General features: G+C 42.1%; 1 protein-coding gene across 9 annotated transcripts in view; it reads left to right on the top strand.

Moving 5' to 3' along the window:
- ADGRG2 (adhesion G protein-coupled receptor G2) overlaps positions 1–22294 on the top strand; it is a 93487-nt gene that overhangs the window by 70753 nt on the left and 440 nt on the right. For all 9 annotated transcript variants that reach the window (XM_058658811.1, XM_058658810.1, XM_058658809.1 and 6 more), the window contains 17 exons: positions 157–196; positions 635–672; positions 1819–1913; positions 2842–2908; positions 5428–5813; positions 8528–8693; positions 8895–9051; positions 9952–10095; positions 10651–10773; positions 11436–11481; positions 11587–11690; positions 12924–13045; positions 14892–15160; positions 15641–15740; positions 16294–16577; positions 18503–18604; positions 19525–19677. In XM_058658811.1, the coding sequence (XP_058514794.1) occupies positions 157–196; positions 635–672; positions 1819–1913; positions 2842–2908; positions 5428–5813; positions 8528–8693; positions 8895–9051; positions 9952–10095; positions 10651–10773; positions 11436–11481; positions 11587–11690; positions 12924–13045; positions 14892–15160; positions 15641–15740; positions 16294–16577; positions 18503–18604; positions 19525–19677 (2396 nt within the window). The remainder of the gene's footprint in view (positions 1–156; positions 197–634; positions 673–1818; positions 1914–2841; positions 2909–5427; positions 5814–8527; positions 8694–8894; positions 9052–9951; positions 10096–10650; positions 10774–11435; positions 11482–11586; positions 11691–12923; positions 13046–14891; positions 15161–15640; positions 15741–16293; positions 16578–18502; positions 18605–19524; positions 19678–22294) is intronic.

The following is a 22294-nucleotide window of genomic DNA, read 5'->3' as shown; positions in this document are numbered from 1 at the left end:
CATATAGGAATTTCTTGACACAACCAGTATTTCTTTCAAATGAACATTACAAAGCAACCAGTACTGTGTGCTTTGTTTAATTAAAGAGCTAATTTGCTTCTGTTTGTACATCACTAATGGTCTCCTTAATGCCAGTGTCTCTCATTTTTCTAACAGACGTTCAGAGCTCAACAAAACCCTGCAAGCCCTAAGCCAGGTAACTAATTTGCTTATAATTAGTGCTACTACTTGGTGGTGGGATGAGAGGGGGAATGTGGAGTTCTGCATTCCTGGGGTGATACATATTCAAATCCTCCAAACCTATCATGATAGAGTGAATTGACTGGGAGCGATGGGCAGACATTCCAAGAAACTGGATTTTTCCTTCATGTGAGACAAAAAGCCTCTTAAAATGAAATATCTGGTAGAATCTGCTCATTTGTGTACCTTTGAGCTTTTTGACCCTCAAGGTCACCAAGCAGTGTTCACTGGCTGACCTGGCTTCAGCGACACGATGGGAAGGAATAGGACTTGGATGAGCCCCAGGAATTCTTGAGGTGCTAAGGTTCTGTGAATCTGGGATTCGCCCTGGGACATCTTTTCTGATGCTCCCAAATGTCACAGTGATCTTTTTTCTGTCATTTCTCTCTTTCAGACTTATTTTATAGTGTGTGCTACTGAAGAGGCCCAAAGGTTGGTCATTTTTAATATGTCGCATATATAATTTCTGCATTCATGAGAAACAAGTGTTAAGGGGTCTTAAAATGCAGATACAAAAGTAGTCCTCTAAAATACATACACAATTAGTGAGATTTGGGGCTTATATATTTTAATTTTTTTCCAAACACTGAACCCTTTGCCATATTCACCTTCTCATTTCTTTATGAAGCATGGGGCCCGGAGGAGTGTGTTTTGGTGGGCCATTTACTTCTGGTTCTATGAGGCTAAGCATCCTTGGCCCCTAGGGCCACCAAAATAACCACAAAATGATTTCCAGTGGTTCAAGTAGAGTGAAAGCCAGATGGAAGGAAAAAAGGAACTTAATATGGAGCTTGTGAGAAGCAGAGAGAGAAAGAAGGAAACGAGGAGGAGGAATGGGACAAAAAGGAATTTCAAAGTGCATGCAGGAGTGCATCAGCAGAGATTGTGGGACAATTACTGGGGCTGCCTAGGTTATCATTTACAATTGTAATCACTCACTGTCCCACTTGTGTGAACCAGTGGCTTATAGGACAGTAATCTCACTACCCGGGCATTCCATGAGCGACAGTGTCGGAGAATGACAGTTTCTACTCATCACACTATTCCTTGATACAAGTAATGCAAAGCCTCGCCTGGACTTGTACATTGAATTCCTTCCGATCTACATTTTTAGTTCATTAATTCACAACATCAGGGGTGTGTGTGTTTGTGTGGCCTAAATCAAGGCTGAAGTAAAGGAAAACAGAGGATATAAGACATTCTTGGTTCTCTGATAATCTGGATTGAATTGCCAGGGAGATTTTACATGTAAGAGACCTTGATGTTCATCTTGGGCTTGGCAGCGTGGCCTAGTGGCTAAGGTCCTCGCCTTGATCCCATATGGCTGCTGGTTCTAATCCCGGCAGCTCCACTTCCTCTCTGACTCTTCTCCTCTCAGTATATCTGACTTTGTAATAAAAATAAAATAAATCTTAAAAAAAACAAAGAGACCTTGATGTTCATCTTGGCTGGTATCTAAAAGGGCTCCCGTGAGGCAAACCCCAGGCAAGAAGCCAGCAGAGACCAGACACTGTAGATTACAAATATGTAGCTAGGCTCCCAATTGAGTAAATTTCTGGTTTATGTCTCTCCTTACAGCACACAAAATTGTACATTTACAATAAGATTGAATAAGACAATGAATGTATGTGCCATAATGGTTGCTTTGAAAGGAGTAAAGATTCAACCCATGGGTAAGTTGGCTGAGGTTCTGTTGCTGGTTTGTTTTTCATATCACTTGTGAGGTGTCATTTTTCAACTTGACAATACAGCTGATAAGTGCACATATCTTACAGCTTGCTGTTTTCCTTCCTCTCCTCGGGCAATTTTCGAAGAGCCCAAGAAGGTGATTTGTCCTGCTTTCTTATAAATAAGGCTTTGATCCATTGTGCTTGAAAACAACAGAAAACCCCAGTGAGGGGGAAAATTCAGTTTAGAGAATCAGATGGATTGCCAATGAGATGTGCTTACTTCTTTTTCTAAAAGACAGGTCAAAATTTATATACTTATGATTTTTGTTATATTTCGTGATGTTCTGATATGTTGTAGCATGAACAAATCAGGCTGTTTCATATATGGATTACCTCACATGCTTACCAGTTGTTTTCATGTGGTGAGAACATTCAAATTTACTCTTAGCAATTTTCAATTATACAATATAACTGTAATCATCATGTTATGCAACAGATCTCTTGAACTTATTCTTCCTGTCTAACTGGAATTTTATGTTTTCTAACCCACAGCTCTCCCCACGCTCCCCCTCCTGCGCCCCCTGTCCTCACCATTTCACTGTTGTCTATGAGTTCAAGTTTTTAGATTCCACACAGGAGTGAGATCATGTGGTACTTGTCCCTCTGTGCCTGGCTTATGTCACTTAACCTAATGTTCTCATGGCGTGTTTACTTCTGAATCTCTTAGGAGTTGCTGAAAAGGGATGGGATAATTGTGTTCCTATAACAAAAGAATCATAATTGTCAATGTAATGACATCCAATTAATTTTGTCATTGGTTTCAGACAATTGCTCTTTAGAATGCAGTCAGTGTAAGACCTGAACAGTTACTCAGTGGGGCTGATCTGCCGTCTGGCTTTGTTCTTTCACCTTTTCCTTTTGTCTCCTACAGAACAGTGCTGTTGTTCTGCAAGGACACCTTGCCCCTCCTCCCCAGAAGACCTAGAAAAGCTGCAATGGTAGGTAATAAACACACTGACCTTTCTCGGAACAACAACAAAAAGTTGGAATCACCATGCTGGCTTATTTTTGGGATCCCAGGAGTGAAGAAGGTCTTTCAGTTTTCAGGAAAAACACACAATTTTCTGTGAAGTTTCCATTTGAGCCATTCTTTAAACCAAGTTCACAATCTTGGCTGTCCATTAGAATAACCTGGGGGACTCCCAATAGATGTGCCAGATGATTTGCTATTGTTTTTGATGTAATTGGTTTTGTTTATTTGAAAGACTAACAAAAACAGAACATTACTACCCCAAATGCCCACAATGCCTGACCCAGGCCAATCCCAGCAACCTAGAACTCAATCTGCATCTCCCACATCGAGGGCAAGAATCCAGGCGTGTAAGCCATCACCACTGCCCCTTGAAGCTTGCATTAGCAGGCAGCTGGGACTCAGACCCAGGCACGCTGATATGCGATGCAGGTATACCCAGCCAGAGTCCACATAGCTAGACCAAATGCCCACCCCTGTATTATCATTTTCAAAGACATTTTGCCAGTTTGAACAATGATAGCTCAGTGTTATTTCTAGCATTTCTAATGTTAAGGCTGAGCTTGAATATTTCCCCCATATCTTTAGGGACCATTTATGCATCTTTTTGTGACTGAGGTATTCATGCCATGTCCTTATGTTTTCTGTTGGGTATCTGATCAATTTATAAGAGTGCTTGATATATTGTGAATATTAATTCTTTATCTGTGGTGTTGCAAACATTCTCTACCAGTATGGCATTGCCTTTTGATTATTATTTTTTTGCCATATAAATTCTAATTTTTGATGTCTTATTTTGCCAGTGAATTTGGAGACATAGCTAGAAAGCCTCTCCCTCCATTCTGATATTTTTCTAACACTTTTATGGCTTCATTGTTCATATTTAGGTCCACTTGGGGATTTATTCTTGTGATTTAAGGTATAAATTTTACTGTCTCCAGCACCACTTAATAAAAAGCCCATTGTACCACTATGCCTCAATAATTTGAGATACCTCCTTTGTTACTTTACGTGCTATTTTTTAAAGAGATTTATTTATTTTTATTGCAAAGTCAGATATACAGAGAGGAGGAGAGAGAGGAAGATCTTCCATCCGTTGATTCATTCCAAGTGGCTACAACGACCAGAGCAGAGCCGACCCAAAGCCAGGAGCCAGGAGCCCCCTCAGGGTCTCCCATGTGGGTGCAGGGGCCCAAGGCTTTGGGTCATCCTCTACTGCTTTCCCAGGCCACAAGCAGGGAGCTGAATGGCAAGCGGGGCTGCCAGGATACGAACCAGTGCCCATATGGGATCCCAGCGCGTGCAAGGCGAGGACTTTAGTTGCTAGGCTACTGCACTAGTCCCTATATACTAAATGTTGAGAGGTATTTGAGCTTAACTTAGGTGTTAGCTGTTAACATTGAAGGAAGCTAGGTGAGCAGTCTAAAACTTACTACTGTTTTTGCAGTGTTTTCATAAACCTAAAATTAGCTTAAATTAAAAAAAATTTAAGAACTACCAATTCCCAATCATGGCTGTCAGACTGATTTAATCGGTCTGGACATAGCCACAGAATTAAGGGTTTTCAGAGATCTTCCAGCTCTGCCTTAAACTTAGAACCTCAATGGAGAGTCACTTGGAGATGATGCTCTAAGTCAACAGAAAACTCTGAAGGTCACGTAGGATGTGATCACAGGTACATAAAAATATCCAGAGAAAAAACAGCAAAGAAATGAATGAAATTGCTTCCTGTCATTCCCAGTGATTGATTCATCTGCTGGCATGACAAGTATTTAATTATTTTTTCTTACTTTGTAGCATCTTCTGTATTTTTCTAAAATCAGATAAAAAGATGTACCTGGAAAAAAAACACCATGTTTAAAATGGGAAGCATCTCATATAGGAATGGAAGCGTAAGAGTAGCCTGTCTGCTCTTGACCAGCCACATTTCTGGGATGGATTAGAAGATCGGGCTTGAAGGAACAGCTCTAAGTCTATAGTTAAGGATCTGCAGCATCTTCTGCATAAAAAGTAGAGTGTCTTGCCCCATTTAACACATCCCGTTAAGCTGAAGGGTTGAGCCTGTTTGGCATAATAGAATTTCTAGAAACATTGGGATCTGATCAAAAGACCATAGTCTTTTTGAGGTCCCCCATTGACCTAATGGCAGCCAATGCAGAAAGCTGTTGCAAAGCAGCAGCAGCACACACAAAAGGGGGCAGAATGTGAACCCAGTGTCTGGCTAGAGCTCCATCATTAGCTAGCTGTGTAACCACTCTTAGAGCAGATGTTTTATTACCTTTGAAGCCTCGGAAGTGGGTATTGGGAATAGGCAGGACCTGGGAGACAGTGGCAGCTACAGAGACGACATGACATACAGAAGCTAGAAGTGGCAGATCTAGGAAGTAACCACATCGTCCTGGCTGTGTCAGATGGCCACCAGGAGGAGGACATTGGCCCCTCAGTATCTCATTGGTGTCTCACCAGTATCTGTTTTTTTCCCTTCAGTGATCTGCGGGAGTCTATCGTCTGTCTTGCTGATCAACCACATGATCCACCATTGGCTTCTTCCAACAAGCCCTTCCTAGTTGGACCTCATACCACCATTCGTTCCCAAGTCTCTAGTGCTGTTTCTTTGCCTGAGCCCCTAGATAATCTACTGGTCACTCAGAAAGTTCACTCTGCTACAGGAAAGGGTCACCTCCCCTCTCCTCAGCCTTCAGCTTCCATAGTTTCCAACCCTTCCATTGATATATCCCTCCAGTCTGGAACTAACTCTTCCCCTGTGCTACAGACTGATCTTTCCCACACCCTACCACCTGTGAATTCCTCGCTTTCCTCTCCTGCCACAGATGCATCTACAATTGTCATCAGTGCAGTGCCTGAAAGCATAGGTGCGTATGTGGAGCCAAGCTGTTCTTGTGCAGGTTGGAATTTTGTTTCCCTGAGATGCAGCTACCAGCTGTAAAGCTTAGATACCTGTGATCAAACCATGTTGAGCCTTTCTTTGTATGATGTTTGATTTGAGCTTTCTTTAAGGCATTCATACTCATAGCTGCAGCTGGGACCAATTGTTTTGACCAAGAAATAAGTCTAAGGAACAAGTCCAGGTCTCTTTTGATCTAGATGGATATTCATCAGGTCTCTTTCTCCTTCAAAGATTGCTAGATCCATGCTTTCAGAATTCTGAAGAGAAAGCATTGCAACGATCAAAGTAGTTCCATGTAGACAGAACACAGAAATAAAAATCGGTGTTCTTAAAAATTAGTCACAGTGTGACAGAGGTGAGACTGAGCAAAGATAGCAATAGGAGCGAAAATTCCCAAGGATCTAGGCGTCGGGTCTGCATGAGGCCTCACTGGCAGTGTGATCAAGGAGAAGCTATTTGGCTCCTCCTGGCTTAGCCTGTTCTGTGGAAAGATGAAGATCATCCTAGTGATAATGAGTATGCCACGAAAACCTTGGAGGCTCCTGGGTACCACACAGGCTTAGCTGTAGCAAGATAAAGGGAAGAGGGAAAGAAGCAGAGAGCATTCTGGATACACTCTGGGATTTCAGCCAGTAAAAAGCAGGTGTTCCCCCATGAATTTGGAGAATGCAACTCAAAGGCAGGTTTGGCCAGACATTTGATTGGAGTATAGGTTGTGCTCCATCCCTGCACCATGTTACCAGCATCCTCAGAAGATAGTGGAGCCTCTGTCAAATGGATTCATATGTCTTCCAATTTGCACTGCTTTTTCAATTTTAAAATTTTATTTTATTTATTTATTTTTGAAAGTCAAATATACAGAGAAGAGAGATAGAGATTCACTCTCCAGGTGGCTTCTACTGAGCTCATCCGAAGCCAGGAGCCTCTCTCGTGTCTCCCACATGGGTGCAGGGTCCCATGGCTTTGGGCCATCCTCTGTTACTTTCCCAGGTCTTATGCCAGGATTAGAACCGGCACCCATATGGGATCCTGAGCATGCAAGACAAGGACTTTAGCTGCTAGGCTACCGTGTAAGGCCCTTAATTTTTAAAAATAAATATGGACATTTACACTTAAATGCCAAATTATTAGGGCTGCCGTCAAGGGAAGAGTTAACAGTTGCTGTAGAATAAAGCAAAGCTAAAGTGTATTAACCTGGGCCTAAGCGGCTCATTTTTCCAAACTTATTCTCATTGATTTTTACAATCAACCTAACAGGTTATCCGTCTATGCAACCTGCTCCTGTGCATCCTGGGACAGCAGAAGCCAAGTGATAAATTTGTTAAAGATGCACATTGGGGCATTGTTTAATAGCTAAAAAGTAGATAAAACTTAATGGTCCACAAGAGAGGAGTGATGAAATCAGACGTGCCCACCTCACTTCCATGGCTACTGCAGAAACCTGGAGACATTTGTCAGATTTTGACATGAAGTGAGAATAGCCAAGTAGCAAATAGCTCACACTCTGTAACACTGTAACTGCAGAAAAAGATTATAAAGGAATATGAAAATAAGTGGGCCATTGATTGATTAAATTGATTTGTGTTTAAGTGAGGGTTGTATCACTGTTTCACAATTATTACTTATTAAAAATTGGATTTCCAGGGATAGTCCAGCTGCTGATTTCATAATACAATATACCTGAGAAAATTCAGGGAAAAGTTCAATTCAAAGGTAAATTTACATTGGTGCAAAAGTTTTGAAATTCATGCTGAATTTGTTCATAGTATGCATTTTTCCATGAACTTTTGAAATAGCCTTCAGCCTCTTTTTCACAAGAGTTTCTGAGTATCCACATAAAATCCTGTACCCATGATAAAAATGCCAAGTATACCTGTGTTTATATGAATATACTATGATGTGCTTCTGTTTCTTTCAGTTAGGTTTATGGAAGTATAATTTACATGCAGTAATAGGTTCTCAATTCTATAGACAAATGAAATTTTTACAGCTTAATGGAGTCAGATAAAGCATTCAAAATCATGTAAACACCATCACAATCAAGATGTAAAACTCTTCCACTATCCCCCAAGGCTCTCTCATGTCCATTTGAAGTCAGTACCTACCCCTGTCTGTAACCCCTGGCCAGCACTGACCTGTTTCTTCTCCCTATAGTTCTGACTTCTTTAGCATGCCATATAAAGAGGGTCAAACAGCAGATGGTCTTTTGACTCTGACTTCTACTTGGCATGATGTATCAAAAAATTGGAGGTCCATTTGTGTTGTTAGAGGAAAGAGCAAGAAAGGTGTCTCCCATCTATCGATCCACTTTTAAGTAGTAACAACTGCCAGGCCTGAACCAGGCTAAAGCCAGGAGCTTCACTGGGGTCTCCCACAGGGTGGCAGGGGCCCAGCCACTTGGATCATCTTCTACTGTTTTTCCCAGATGCTTAGGCAAGGAGTTGGATGGGAAGTGGAAGCAGCCAGGACTTGAACTGACACCTGCATGGGATGTCAGCAGTGCAGGCTTTACCTCTGCTTGCTGTACCACAACAGCAGCCCCGAGATGTATGTTTTCATTTCTGACACAATACATTAGAGGAGAGTTTGCCAGATCATAGGGTCTATGTCTGTTTATCTTTGTTGTAATTTTTTTTTTGCTGTGATGTGTTGGTGACATGATTTGAATCTTTGATATAGAAACCATCAACATCACCACTATTTCTGATCTTGAGAACCAAGTATCTGAGATGGAGAAGGTTCTGTCCTTGGGCAACTTGGAGCCTGACAGTGCGGGAGAAATGATAAACCAAGTCAGCAAACTCCTTTGTACCCCGCTCACCCTGCTGGCACCTCTGGCTCAAAGGTATGACTTAGCAAATCTGCGTGGTGCTGAGAGGGAACCCTTGAATGCTGAAGATGCTGCTAGTACAATTAGCTATGGCCAAGTAACTTTCTCCCAGGTTCTAGGTTCATAACAGCTTCAATGTGCTACTCTGTATTCTGCTTAGAACATGGGCAGAGATGAAAGTGGGTATGCTAAGTGTCAACTGTTATCTATCTACAGATTGCTGAAAGTAGTGGATGACATTGGTTTACAGTTGAATTTTTCAAGCAAGAATATAAGTCTGACCTCTGCTTCATTGGCTTTGGCTGTGGTCAGAGTGAACACCAGTAATTTTGACACGACCACCTTTGCAGCCCAGGACTCTGAAAATCTGCTGGTATGTTGGCATTTCTGTGCGAAACACATTTTCTTGTGCATGATTGTGTAGGCCCTATCCTACTTCATGATTGAAGCAATTACTGCTTGTAGTCAGGGGTGCACTAGAAGTCTCTAAGATCTGTTAACAGTAAAGTACCACAGAATCAAAGATGACATTGGTCTTGGCCAGAGTAGGTTGTTATTTCTGAATTTGGCTTCTTTCATTCTAGCAGAATATGTTTGGAAAGTGGAGAGCCATCCATATTGTAAGTGTTCGCGTGTTAGTGTCTACCCCTGGGTAGTATTCTATTCTATAGATTGACTGTGGCTTGTTTATTCATTTTGTGGGTCATGCTTATGCGGCTGGAGTCTAGACATTTGGTTAGAGGGCTATCTAGGGGCTGAGTCTCGGGCAGTTGGAAGAGCTGTGCAGAAATGCCAGCTCTTTGCCAACCCATTTCAGTGTTGTAACAAGTGATAACTACAGTAGCATGTCTAGTGGCTAGTGCAGGGTATCAGTCATGTTTCCAGTATTTTCTGTCTACCTATCAGAGAGCCTAAGGTCTTGAAAGACCCAAGTAAAACTGAGACTTGGTTTTTACTTTCCTTAGTCTTCCTTTTCAAGCGTAATTCAGTGTTATATGAAAATTGTCCATAACTGCTTGTCCTAACTTGGTATACCTACTGCTCTGGTCTCTCTGGGGTCAGCAGTTGTGCACTGCTTGACCATTTCTACATATCTTTGACAAGTTTCCAATGGGACTTGGGAGGCCTCATTTCTGGATTACACATCTTCTCTTTAATCCTGGAATTGTCAGATACACAAAGCAGAAACCATTATATATAGAAATAGCAAAGATCAAGCCCTTACATCAGCAGGAGCTAAAGACATTTTTCTTGTCTTGCACTTGATGTTCAGGTTTCCCTGGAAACTCAAGCTCCTGAGAACAGCATTGGCATTATTACTCTGCCTTCATCACTGATGAGTGCTGTACCAGCTAATGATGTGGGGCTCGCTTCCAGAATTCAGTTTAACTTTTTTGAAACACCTGCCCTGTTTCAGGTAAAGTTGCCACCCACTGCCTTTGGTTTGGGTACTATTGGGAGGTTGGGGGATTTATTTTAATCCCTGCATGTTCTGAAGCCTGCTCCTAATCAAATATATTGCTCAAAACCTACAGTTCATTTTAAAGCACAACTCAAATAGCTCTTACATAGGATTTCTCAATTGCCAAGAACAGTCCTATACTCTCAAAAAAAAAAAAAAAAAAAGAATGCAAACCTTAGTTCTGTGAGACAACTATTCTTATTCCTTCTACCTGAGGTGTGAAGGTACAGAAAGCTTGAGCCTGCTTAGGAACTCAGTTTAAATGACTTAACATTTTGTTTCAAGAATTCTTGAGACACTGTAGTCCTAATCTGGGTCAATTGAACAGTGCACAGTGGTGCAAGCTCCACTTCTATTTGTGGTCTCTTGGGAAAGTTTGTAGTCCTTGGCCCTCGACTTCTGACCTATATGTAAAATAAACAATATGGACTACAATATCCTCAGTGTCCTTCTAAAGCTCTGCAATAGCATTTAAGTTTTTGTTGTCATCTTACCTCTTTGGTGTACTAGGATCCCTCCTTGGAGAACCTGTCTCTGATCAGCTATGTCATATCATCAAGTGTTGCCAATCTGACCATCAGGAACCTGACAAGCAACGTGACAGTCATGTTAAAGCACATTGATCAAAGCCAGGTAGGAAAGATCTGGCCATTGGTCCATCCACTGACATTGTGTAAGCTATGCATGTAAGACTTAGCCTGAAAAGAGGCAACTGTAACCTAAAGAACCTTGACCTTTTTCCAAATATTGTATGAACTAGAATCTCATGGTCACACTGTTGGATTTCAATATGTCTAATGCCTAATAGCTAACCTCCTAATTTCCATGAAACGTCAGTATGAAGACAAGGCTCATGCCGGCTGCTGAACTGTACTCTATGGAAATCTGTGGATCTCACCTTTAAAGGGAGAGCATCTCTCAGCTCAGTTCACACCGAATGTTGGTTATGACCTTACTACTCCATGGGGGCCACAAAGCTGTGGCATTAGCATCTCCTGAGAGCTTGCTGGAAACTCAAGCTCTCTGCCCCCAGCGAGGAGCTGCTGAGTCGGAAGGTTCACTTTAATCAAGTCCCAGGGTGATCCCCACACACAAGCAATGGATATCACAAGTCCTGACTTTTGTGTGAGGACCCCTTGCTCCTCGGAACTATCTAGGACTAGAATTCTCCAAAAATTAAGGCCAAGAGTCTAAAATAAACATTACCATAGTGGTGCTGCCACCCCACCTTCAGTTGCTTTTCTGGGTGTTTAGCTCCATAAATGAAATATTTGTGATTTCTCTTTCTACTGCAGGATGCCCCAAGTGTGAGCTGTGTCTTTTGGGACTTGGACAAAAATGGTAGGTTCCAATGGTAACCCTTTCTAAGTCTTTGGTGGGCAAGTAGGAAGGTGGGGTGTTATGGGTGCTTGCTGATACTACAGAAACTCTTCCCAATGCCAACAGATGGCAGAGGAGGCTGGTCAAACGATGGCTGCTCCGTCAAAGACAGGAGGCAGAATGAAACCATCTGTACTTGCAGCCACCTGACGAGCTTCGGCGTGTTATTGGTAAGTGTAACTGTGTAACAGGGCCATAGGTCTGGGTTCTGAGGGTTACCTGGCTATCACTCTACAATGTGTAATGTGATGCACGTCCTGATAAATCAACAGATGTCCCAATATCTTGGCACAGTTCTATGGAACAAAAATGATTCTTAGAACAAACATGAAGTGAAATATTTGTACATGCAAACTAAGTATTTTTCCACATTAGATTTTTATATTTATTTCTCTTTTAAATAAGAGGACTAAAGAATTCAGAGAATGGGCAATGGAAAATGTTTCGTTTGCAACATTAAGCTTTCTCAAAATACCTCTATATAAATGATCTGCTTGTAGTCCTGTAAGATATGTACAGTGGGGCATTGTTATCATTTTTTAAAAGCTTTATTTGAAAGGCATAGTGACAGCAGGACAAGGAAAGACATCTTCTACCTACTGCTCTATTCCCCAAATGGCCACAACAACTAAAGCAGCAACATGTTACTATATCACAGTCTCCCACGTGGTGGCAGGGATGCAAGCATTTGGGCCATCATCCTCTGCCTTCCACAGCATGTTAGTGGGAAACTGGGACAGAATGGAGTAGCCAGGAGTGAGAAGGGAGAAATAAGGGAGATCTTCCATGTTCAGGTTCATTCTGCAATGCCCGCAAACATCAGGACTGGACCAGAGAAAACTAAGAGTCTAGAATTTAATCCGAGTCTCCCAGTTGGGTGGCAGGGACCCAAGTACTTGTACCCTCTTGTGCTGCCTCCCAGGGTGAACATCAGTAGGAAGCTGTAATTGGGGGATGGCACTAGAACTCAAACCCAGGCACTCCATTCTGGAACAAGGGCCTCACAACACCATCTTAGCCAGCGTGCTGAATAGCCCAAAGTGTAAAACTAGCGGTGCTGGCAGTGCAGAGTTGCCAAGGAGAAATCAGAAAGTGCCTCATTTAAGTGTAAAGATGTAACTTCATGGATTGAGGAAAGAAAACTAGGTGGAGATAGCTAAGATCTACAGAAAGAATGAATCTTCTGCCTTTGCAATGGGGAGAAAGTGAAAAAAAGATTTCTACCAATTGTGCTGACCTGCCTCAAACTGCCTTGTTGCCTGATTAGATGAAAAAGGCATAAATGATAGGGTTTCATACAATCTGTGATTTCTGGCCTCCACCAAGAATAAGGGGTGACTACGGTAAACCATAACTCTCATTGAAAGTCCTTTGATCATCTGAAAGTGTATTTTCTTTTCCAGGACCTTTCGCGGACATCCTTGCCACCTGCTCAGATGATGGCTCTGACGTTTATCACATATATCGGTTGTGGGCTTTCATCTGTTTTTCTGTCAGTTACTCTTGTGACCTACATAGCCTTTGAGTGAGTATTAACAACTGGAAATTTGAATGATATGACCCATCATTGTGGGACCCAGTGCTCAGCTCCACTGCTAAAATGAAATAATCGGGCCCTTTCCTTGGCTTGCCTTATCTCCTGCACCTGCTCAGTGGAGCATCTACTGGTAAAAGTTCATATGCTTGTTTCCTTTCACTAGTCTGTGTGCTCACTGAAGGCAGGAATTGTGCCATAATCATCTTTGTAGGCCAGAATGAGGCCAAGGCCTAGTTCATCATAAGTGTGAAAGGAAAGGTGAGTGTATACCCCCAAATCAAGCATTTGTGGTCTTAGATAGATCTTAGCTTCATGAAAAGCGAAAGAGCTATAGTTAGCCTCCAAGTTATGATTAACACCAAAATTAACATGTTAAACTCGGGTGGGGGTGACAAAGAAAGATGTTGCAAAATTTCACTTAAACTGTCTCACCCTAGAATGGCTGTAGAGAACAATAATGTAGGGACCAGCATGGTAGCATAGCAAGCTAATCCTCCATCTGTGGTTGTTGCATCCCATGTGGGCCCCAGTTCAAGTCCTGGCTGTTTCACTTATGATCTAGCATTCTGTTTATGGCCTGGGAAAGCAGCGGAGGATGCTCCAAAGGCTTGGGTCCCTGCACTTGTGTGGGAGACCCAAAAGAAGTTCCTGGCTCTGAGCTTCAGACCAGCCCAGATCTGGCTGCTGGGAGTGAACCAGTGGATGGAAGATCTTTCTGTCTCTCCTTCTCTCTGTACATCTGCCTTTCAATAAAAATAAATAAATATTAAAAAAAAATACTATATATTTTTTAAAAAGTACAAGATGTTGAAACTTTTTAACAAAGAGATGATAAACACCTGAGGAGATAGTTATGTTTGTTCTGAATTGGATACCGCATTATGCATATATATCAAAACATCACATGGTATCTTTTAAGTATGTACAATTCTTACGTGTTAGTTAAAAAACATTTTAGAAAAACACTGAAAAAACAGATACTCATCATATGCGGTTTTGCAAGTCAAAGCAGAAATGACCTTCCTCAAGTCACTTAAAGGGTCGCCTGGTCATTTTGTGGGAGGAAATTCCAAAAAGCATTCTATTAGAAAAGAAGGAAATAGCCATTTTAATATCACATTAAATCCCATTTTAATATCACATTAAATCACAGTAACTGAATTCTGTATGTTCTAGGATTTAGTTTTTTAATACTGATCAGGAAGTGTATAAACTTTTCAGCCCATTTATGGTCCAGCTATGATGGCAGGTCCTCTGGTAGACTGAAAATATTGGTAATGAGACTAAATGATCTGAGGCTAGCCATTACTCAGTATGACTTCACCAAATGCAGTTATGCACACATGAACATGTACATGTCATCTATGAGCTGTACTTTCCTGTGTGGTTACATTTTGGATATATTTCATACTTTTCTTTCCATGATCTCATTTTAATTGGTGGCCTAAGAAAATACAGGAATGTGGCTCATTTTAGTTATATGAGAAGCAGCAGCAATGTGCTTCTAAAAGATTGGGGGAAATGCAATGAACTTCCAGTAGAGTCTACTGCAAACTATTTAAATGTATGGGTCGATACTCATCAGAAATAGGCACAAATTTTCCATGTGGTTATCACACATGATTCCATTTAGATTTGTGGGGGTTTGCTTCCTTTGTTATTTCTAATGCCTCCCCCAAATAGTCACATGCGTATTCAAAGAGACAAAATATACAAATACAGATGTTCACCAGAGAATAAGAATAAATTGGATTCGGAGACAGCTTGACAAGCATACTCATACAAGGGTTGGCTGAAGATCATGCTAATTTCTTCCTTGCCCTTTTCCTTTTAGAAAGATCCGGAGGGATTACCCTTCCAAAATTCTCATCCAGCTGTGTGCTGCTTTGCTCCTGCTGAACCTGGTTTTCCTCCTGGATTCATGGATCGCTCTCTACAACAGTCGAGGCCTCTGCATCTCAGTGGCTGTGTTTCTTCACTACTTTCTCTTGGTTTCATTCACATGGATGGGTCTGGAAGCATTCCACATGTACCTGGCCCTTGTCAAGGTGTTCAACACCTACATCCGAAAATACATCCTTAAATTCTGCGTGGTTGGTTGGGGTATGTATAAGTTTGCTTATGTGTTGTCTTCACCTTCTTTTTCTTCAGTGTTTTGGATGTTTTTGGTCAGGTAGACAGAACATGAAGCGGATCACACCTGGTTAGAAGACAGCTTTGTACTCCTTACATAGTGCCTGGCTGAAGAACAATCTTGGATTTTCTGGAACATATTTCCTTGCAATTTGCCGTGAACATAAAACACCTCCAGGTTGGGCTATGAATTTGCTTTGTGTCTCCAGCCTCGAATTGAGACTGGCACAGATGGTGCTCGATGCATTTAGAAAAATAGCTTAGTGAGCCTGAAGCCTGCTAAGCCTAAGCTCGGCACCTGAGCTCCTGGCTGGCCTCGCTATTTTGTACTTCCCAGGTAGCAAAGACATGTGTAATGATGCTGTGGGTAGAAGGTGCTCTCTCAAAGCTTTCTCTCTCATCATCTTTGGCTATTCAAACTATATGTGACTGCTGTTTCCTATCTTGCAGGGATGCCAGCTGTGATCGTGTCCATTGTCCTGACTGTATCTGCAGATAACTACGGGCTTGCATCCTATGGGAAGTTCCCCAATGGATCGCCTGATGACTTGTGAGTACAAAGCCCATGCTGAGTAAATTAAAAAATGAAAAACTTCCCGAAAACTGGAGAGTCTAATCAGCCTATTGACTCTTTAAGCAGATCCACCAATGTTCAACCACAGCCTTCCCAGTCATATGGAATGACATAAGCTCATTGGAAATGCAGTGCTGCTGTTTAATGAGTTAGAGGGAGCATTTTGAAAATAGATGGATTAGGAGGTAGTATTTCAAAAATAGTTTTAATAGTTTCATTAGATAAAAATGAGATATGGTCACATTATACTGATAAAAACTCGCACAGTTGAGTCACTAGGATTTACAATGATAAAACTCTAAACACTTGAAGTTTCTTTTAAATACTTCGCCACATATAAACTCTGAAATAAATTCTGAAATTCTTCTTACTGCTGTGGACATTAGCAGGTTTTAAATTTTTTTTCTTCTCCTGTGCTGGTAGAAAATGTTTCCATAAAACATTATAGGTTCGCTGAGCCATTTTGGATTCTACATCAGTGTAATGTACTTTCCCTTCTTTCTCTCCTCCCACCCTGCCTCCATGCCAGTTGCTGGATCAACAGCAATGTGGTGTTCTATATCACAGTTGTAGGATATTTCTGTGTGATTTTTCTGCTGAACATCAGCATGTTCATCGTGGTCCTGGTTCAGCTTTGTCGCATTAAAAAGAAGAAGCAGCTGGGAGCCCAGAGAAAAACCAGCATTCAAGACCTCAGGAGTATCGCTGGCCTCACGTTTCTCCTGGGCATTACTTGGGGCTTCGCCTTCTTTGCCTGGGGACCAGTTAACGTTGCCTTCATGTATCTCTTTGCCATCTTTAATACTTTGCAAGGTAAGCTCTGTGGCTTTAAATTTGCCCAGCGTGATACCGGTCCGATCTACCAACATCGCTGCTAAGAATATGTGAAAAGCAGCTCATTTAGTGACTTAGGGTAACTCTGAATGCAAAACTGAGTTTTGATTTCACTGACAAAGGCTACATTGAGATCTTCGGAAGAACGATGCTCACCAAGTTCAAGAACTGGGGCTTCTTCCCCTCCTGACCCAGCAGTCCTAGTTAGAGAGATCATATCTGGGGGAGCCTGCCACAGTGGATTGCTGAGAGAGCCAATGACTACTCTTGCTTCACTTGGTTCCTAGCTGACACAAAGCCCAACTTGCCATTAACACAGAGCATGCATACAGAGAGGCATGCAGCCCTGTGTTGTGTCCCTGGCAGGGGCCCTGTGCTCCACCCTCTTGGGTCCGTGTGATTTGGAGTCAGTGAGAAATGGAAAGGCAAAAAAGCCAGTCAGCCCAGTGCAGGACATGCAACAGTAAAGGAGCAGGCTGGGCACGTAGCCCTTTACTTTGACACTTCCTGTATTTGTATGTGTTCACCAAGTCCAACTACAGTTCTTTGGCAACCCTCAGAGTTGGCTTCTTAAAATGGGAAATGACTCATTTTTTTTCCACTGGAGTATCTCCGCAGGCTGTGAGTGAATAGAAAAAAGGAACAAAGTCCTACTCACAGGGTCTTGAGGGTTAGAGAAGAGATGGCTGGGCATGTAGCACAGCACTTAAAACAGCCCTTCAATCACCTGTGGCCCAGCTCAGAGCACCTGGGCTCCAGTCCTCACTTCTCTGAACCCATTCCATTCTCTGGCACCTGGGGAGGCAGGTGATGGATGACTCAAGTGCTTGGCTCCCTGCCAGGCACATGGCCAACTCAGACTGATTTCCAGCCTCCTGGCTTTAACCTGACCCAGCCCTAGCTGTTGGGAGCATTTGCAGACTGAATCAGCAAAAGGGAGATCTGCATCTCTGCTTCTTATTATTCTCATTGCCTTTCAAAAATAAAAGTTTAAGCAGAAAATAATCAAGTTTAAAAAGAGATGTGCATAGGGTATTTGAATGTGGGTATTACCACTTTGATCTTGGCGATTCCCATTGTTTGTCCCCTGATACAACCGAGGTGGCCTTCTGAGGTAGCAAATGCATACAGATGTATAATATTAAGTGAGTCTTGTCGGTGAGCATGTGTATCATACTAGATGCAAACTCAGAATTTCAAAGTAGCTTGACTGGAGCTGGCCAAAGAGGTTCAAAATCCAGTCATTCATCTGCAAATGTGTATTGGCAAAAGCTTTGGCAAGTGGCAGAGATGGGGCATTGAGGTGAGCCCTAGCCTGAGGAACCAGGGGCACAGGTGGGCAGCAGGCAGACCAAGTGCCCCCTTTTCAGTCTTCAGTTTGCTCTCCACGCAGGATGCCAGGGGACTATTTCCTTGAGCAGGTCAGAGGGAGGTGGGAAGATAGCCGAGCGCCTGCCTTTGGTGCCCAAGGCTCCAGGGCAAGAGGGAGAGGCCCAAGCAAAGGCTAGACAAAGGGTGCAGCAGAGGGGAGAGGGATGTGAGAGCTGCTACAGAGATGGCGTTCCACAGAAGTTAGGAGTAGATTGTAAATCCAGAAGGAGGCGAGCTGAGGATCTCCACTGGGATCCTGGGCACATATCTTGTACTTCCACCGCTACAAAAGCCAAGTCCAGGCTGTTAGAGAAGAGTCAGGAAGTGGGATCATTCCACTTGATTTTACAAAGATTAAAAACTAAGTTTCCCCTCCCCCCTTGCCTCTTCTTTCCTAGGACTCTGGGCATTAATCTGTGAAATTGCATTTGAGCCACAGCTGCCAAAGATCTTATGTAAAAAGCAAGTTCTTGACACTCAGGTCTTACATGGCATTCATTCTGTTCGGTTTTGCTTCCTCCCCTCGCCCTTAGGATTTTTCATATTCATCTTTTACTGTGCAGCAAAGGAGAACGTCAGGAAGCAGTGGCGGCGGTATCTGTGTTGTGGCAGGTTGCGACTGGCTGAAAACTCTGGTAAAGACTTTCCTTCCTTTTTCTCCTCTTACACCTTAAAGCAAAGATGGTATACATTCAGGTTCAAAGCAGTCCTTAGCAAAGATCATTTGATCTGGAAGTTAGTGGAATCTGCCCAAGAGAAAATATCCATGGTGAGCATAGGGGCTGGGGACTCTAGATGGGTTAAAAAAGAATAACCCATACATAACTGCCCTGGAAAGAAGAGACAGTGACGTTTTGAGAATTTCCCCTGAGCTCCTGTTTGTCATTTCCCAGAGTGATCTTTAATATTTACCCTCACAATCTTTTAACTCTTGACTCAACTTTTTATGTCAGCAGGCTGAAACTTGGTGTATAAACTTTAGCATCTGGATGCATTTGATTAGCTGTTTTTAGCATATGTCTGATCATTCTGAAATTATTTTCACATATTCCCTGTTGGGTAGTCAGGTATTTCACTCATTATTAAGAAGAGAGAAATGAAGCATTGTTGGAAGAGCTAGATTCCTTGTGCATCATCAGTACCTGGGAAACCTACCTTGGCAGTATCTATAGAACATGGCAGTACCTATAATGAGCCATTTCCATGGAGTTTCAAACAGCAGAGAAACACAGCACCGTCAGTCTGTTCTTGTGGAGGCCATAGCAAGCTCTGCATTACCACCCAGTGCAATGGATACCACACACACAACCAAGCTAGCTTGACTTTTCATGCCAGGAGATGATAGGTGACTTTCCACCAGGAAATCACTTCTAGGACAAATGTCTAGGGAATAAATGAAAAATTTGTATCACACCAGCCTGCAAAGTGTGAAGTGTCTCTGTGAGAGTTCTGGTCGTGAGAGAGCAGGTGCTAGAACTGTTACACTGTGATCTGTCTCTGGCGTTTGAGCTTCAACGTACTGCCCTGTTTTTCTGTAATGCTTATTCTGCTGTAGACTGGAGTAAAACTGCTACTAATGGTTTAAAGAAGCAGACTGTAAACCAAGGAGTATCCAGCTCTTCAAATTCCTTACAATCAAACAGTAACTCCACTAACTCCACCACACTGCTAGTGAATAATGATTGCTCAGTACACGCAAGCGGGAATGGTATGTATGTCTCAATATAGTATTTAGCAAGCTAGTATCTGTTTTTGAAAATACTTTTATCCTTTAGTGGCATTTTGTTAAGCAATAGAATGACATATGACTAGTAGATCAAAATGTGGTTCCCATATAAGTTTGTCCATCCAAATTTGTTTTAGAGCAAATATTCAAATTAATTTTTAAGATTTAGTTTTTTGTAATGGGATTGCATGATAACCTGAAAGTTCTAAGTCCTAATTTAAGTATTGCCCAAAGACTTCAGTACTGTGCTATTTCTGTGAGAGCAGTACCTAAAATAATAAGACTGATATTTATTATACCTATAATCATACACATCTAACACTTTTAAACCTTTCTATTTTTCATTTTTCACATTTGTCAAGTCTTTCTGACGATAAAGGTAATTTTGTGACAGCACCCAAACCCCATGAATATACCAAGTATTGTACCCATGTCACTAATAGATGAACAGGTTACTGCTGTGGTGCCTCCCTCACTAATTCTGACATTTCCAGCTAAAAACTTCTGCGATCTTTTCTTTCTTGCATAAGACCTGGCTGTTTCTTACTCATAAAACTTATCTTGCTCCCTCTTCTAACTCCCCCCCACACTTTTTTAACCAACTTTGACTTCTTAGTATCTTTTGCATTTTTACAGGAACCTAAACTCTGCCAGTATACTATCTCCTTGCATGGAGAATTTGCCTTTATCTGTTGTTTTAGGCTAGTAGCTCTTCTCATACCTAATTCAAAAAGTTTGGGAGAAGGTGCACACATCTACAAAATAGCTTTCCACTCTCCAAAAGATGGAAGGTACTGATGGTTTGTCCAGACTTTCAAAATACAATAGGATGCGTCAAATCAAGATTTCTCAACCTCAGGCACAATTGACATTTAGGGCTAGTTAATTCTTTATGGTGCATCCCAGCTCCAGTTTTGACAACCAAAAATGTCCCCACATATGGTCAGCTGTTCCTGGGGCAGGGGTCACATAGAGTCCATGATTGCTTCTTGTTGAGATCCACTGCTGTTAGAGAGAGAGAGAGAGAGAGAGAGAGAGAGAGAGAGAGAGAGAAACAGCTGCCTCGATGCCCTTAGCTCTTTACTGTCATTACCAGAAGGTAGGCTCTGAGTTCCATGCCATACAGCTGTATCATAACTGAACCAGCATAAGTAAACGGAGTGAAGGTAGTATGAATTCAGGCTGGTTTATAAGCCTAAGAAAGCAACTTGAACACAGAGTAATAAAAAATGTGAAGTGGGTTTACAAAGCCTTCAAATCACAAAACATGTTTAGGGCTCTGAATTCATATGCCAGATCTTTCTGTAGAAACAACACTCAGAGATGAAATCTGACTGGCCTGGCCCTATCTGCATCATCATGCTCTGGGGAAGTCAGATCCAACAGCCACGGCACATTGTGCCACAGCTGCCTGCCACAGCTATGTTGATACCTGCCGGTGAGGGTGAACATACATGTTAGAGCCATGTGACATATATTAATAGATGAAGATCCCTGGTTCTGCACTCCCCCACCCCGGGATCCAGGATGCATGGAGAATGCAACTGACACTTGCAAAAAAGAAAGCTGATAGTAGATCGGTTTGTTTATCTTACCAGGACAAAGTGTTCCTGTACCAAAATGTCCTCAAGCCAAAATGCCTAAATCTGAACAGCTGCCTCAGATGGCCAGGCACCTTGGCCTGTTGGAAAGGTGGCACAGACAACTGTGTTAATCATATCAGTGGCCGAGTTTGCACTAATGTGACATAGCTCAGTTATGAGCTGCCTTAGAGGGCTTGGATAACCTTGGGCACAGCGAGGCTTCTGCAGCCCTAGTTTCATTATCCATGAAATGGGTCCTACTCATCCAGTAGGATTCAAAATGAGATGTCAGTTAGAATGTGCTCTGCATATTATTAGCATTGCTGTATTTGCATTACCAGTCGCCAACTAACAGATGAGCTTATTACACAGCTTTCTGTGCTGTCTCCCAATAGTAAGGTGGTCCAACAGATGGGGCTAAGCACAGCTGCTGTGCTCCCCTGCGTCCAGGGCCTGCTTGCAAAGGAAGTGGCCAGGCGTAAAGCACGCCTGCCCTCACATGCCCGTGGTGCCCTGGCCCTGGACTTTCAGGGTGGAATTGGTGGCTTCCTCTTGGAAATCAGCTCTATCCTGAAGGAATCTAATCTATCCTTATCTAATCAGAACTGGCTTAAACTATAATAAAAAAAAAAATGCTGTCTTGTCACAAAGGTTGGGGCTGCTTGCCCTGTGTTGCTCTAATATGAAAATTTATTTTATAGGAATTTTAGGGAACCAGGAATTTTGTAAGGATACACATGGGGACTCTATTGACCTTATTTAACATTTGAAGGGACACCAGGATCTTTCCTTAGGTTATTTAACACTACTTGTAATCAATATAGACTCAACCAGAGTTAGGAAATAAGCTTTTTGATATACAACATATTGCTTTGCTTCATATTTTGATTATTTTGTTTTTTAAAATGCCATAGAATGTTTCCAATTTGCTGTGCTGAGTTTGAGTGACCTTAAGGAGGGAATAATATGGATATCATGTTTTTAAAAGATATATTCGTGCATAGCTCAAATGAGAG

This window comes from Ochotona princeps, chromosome X (genome assembly GCF_030435755.1).
Source record: "Ochotona princeps isolate mOchPri1 chromosome X, mOchPri1.hap1, whole genome shotgun sequence".
Classification (NCBI taxonomy): Eukaryota; Metazoa; Chordata; class Mammalia; order Lagomorpha; family Ochotonidae; genus Ochotona; species Ochotona princeps.
The sequence above is the reverse complement of the archived record's forward strand: the minus strand, read 5'-3'. Positions and strand labels throughout refer to the sequence as shown.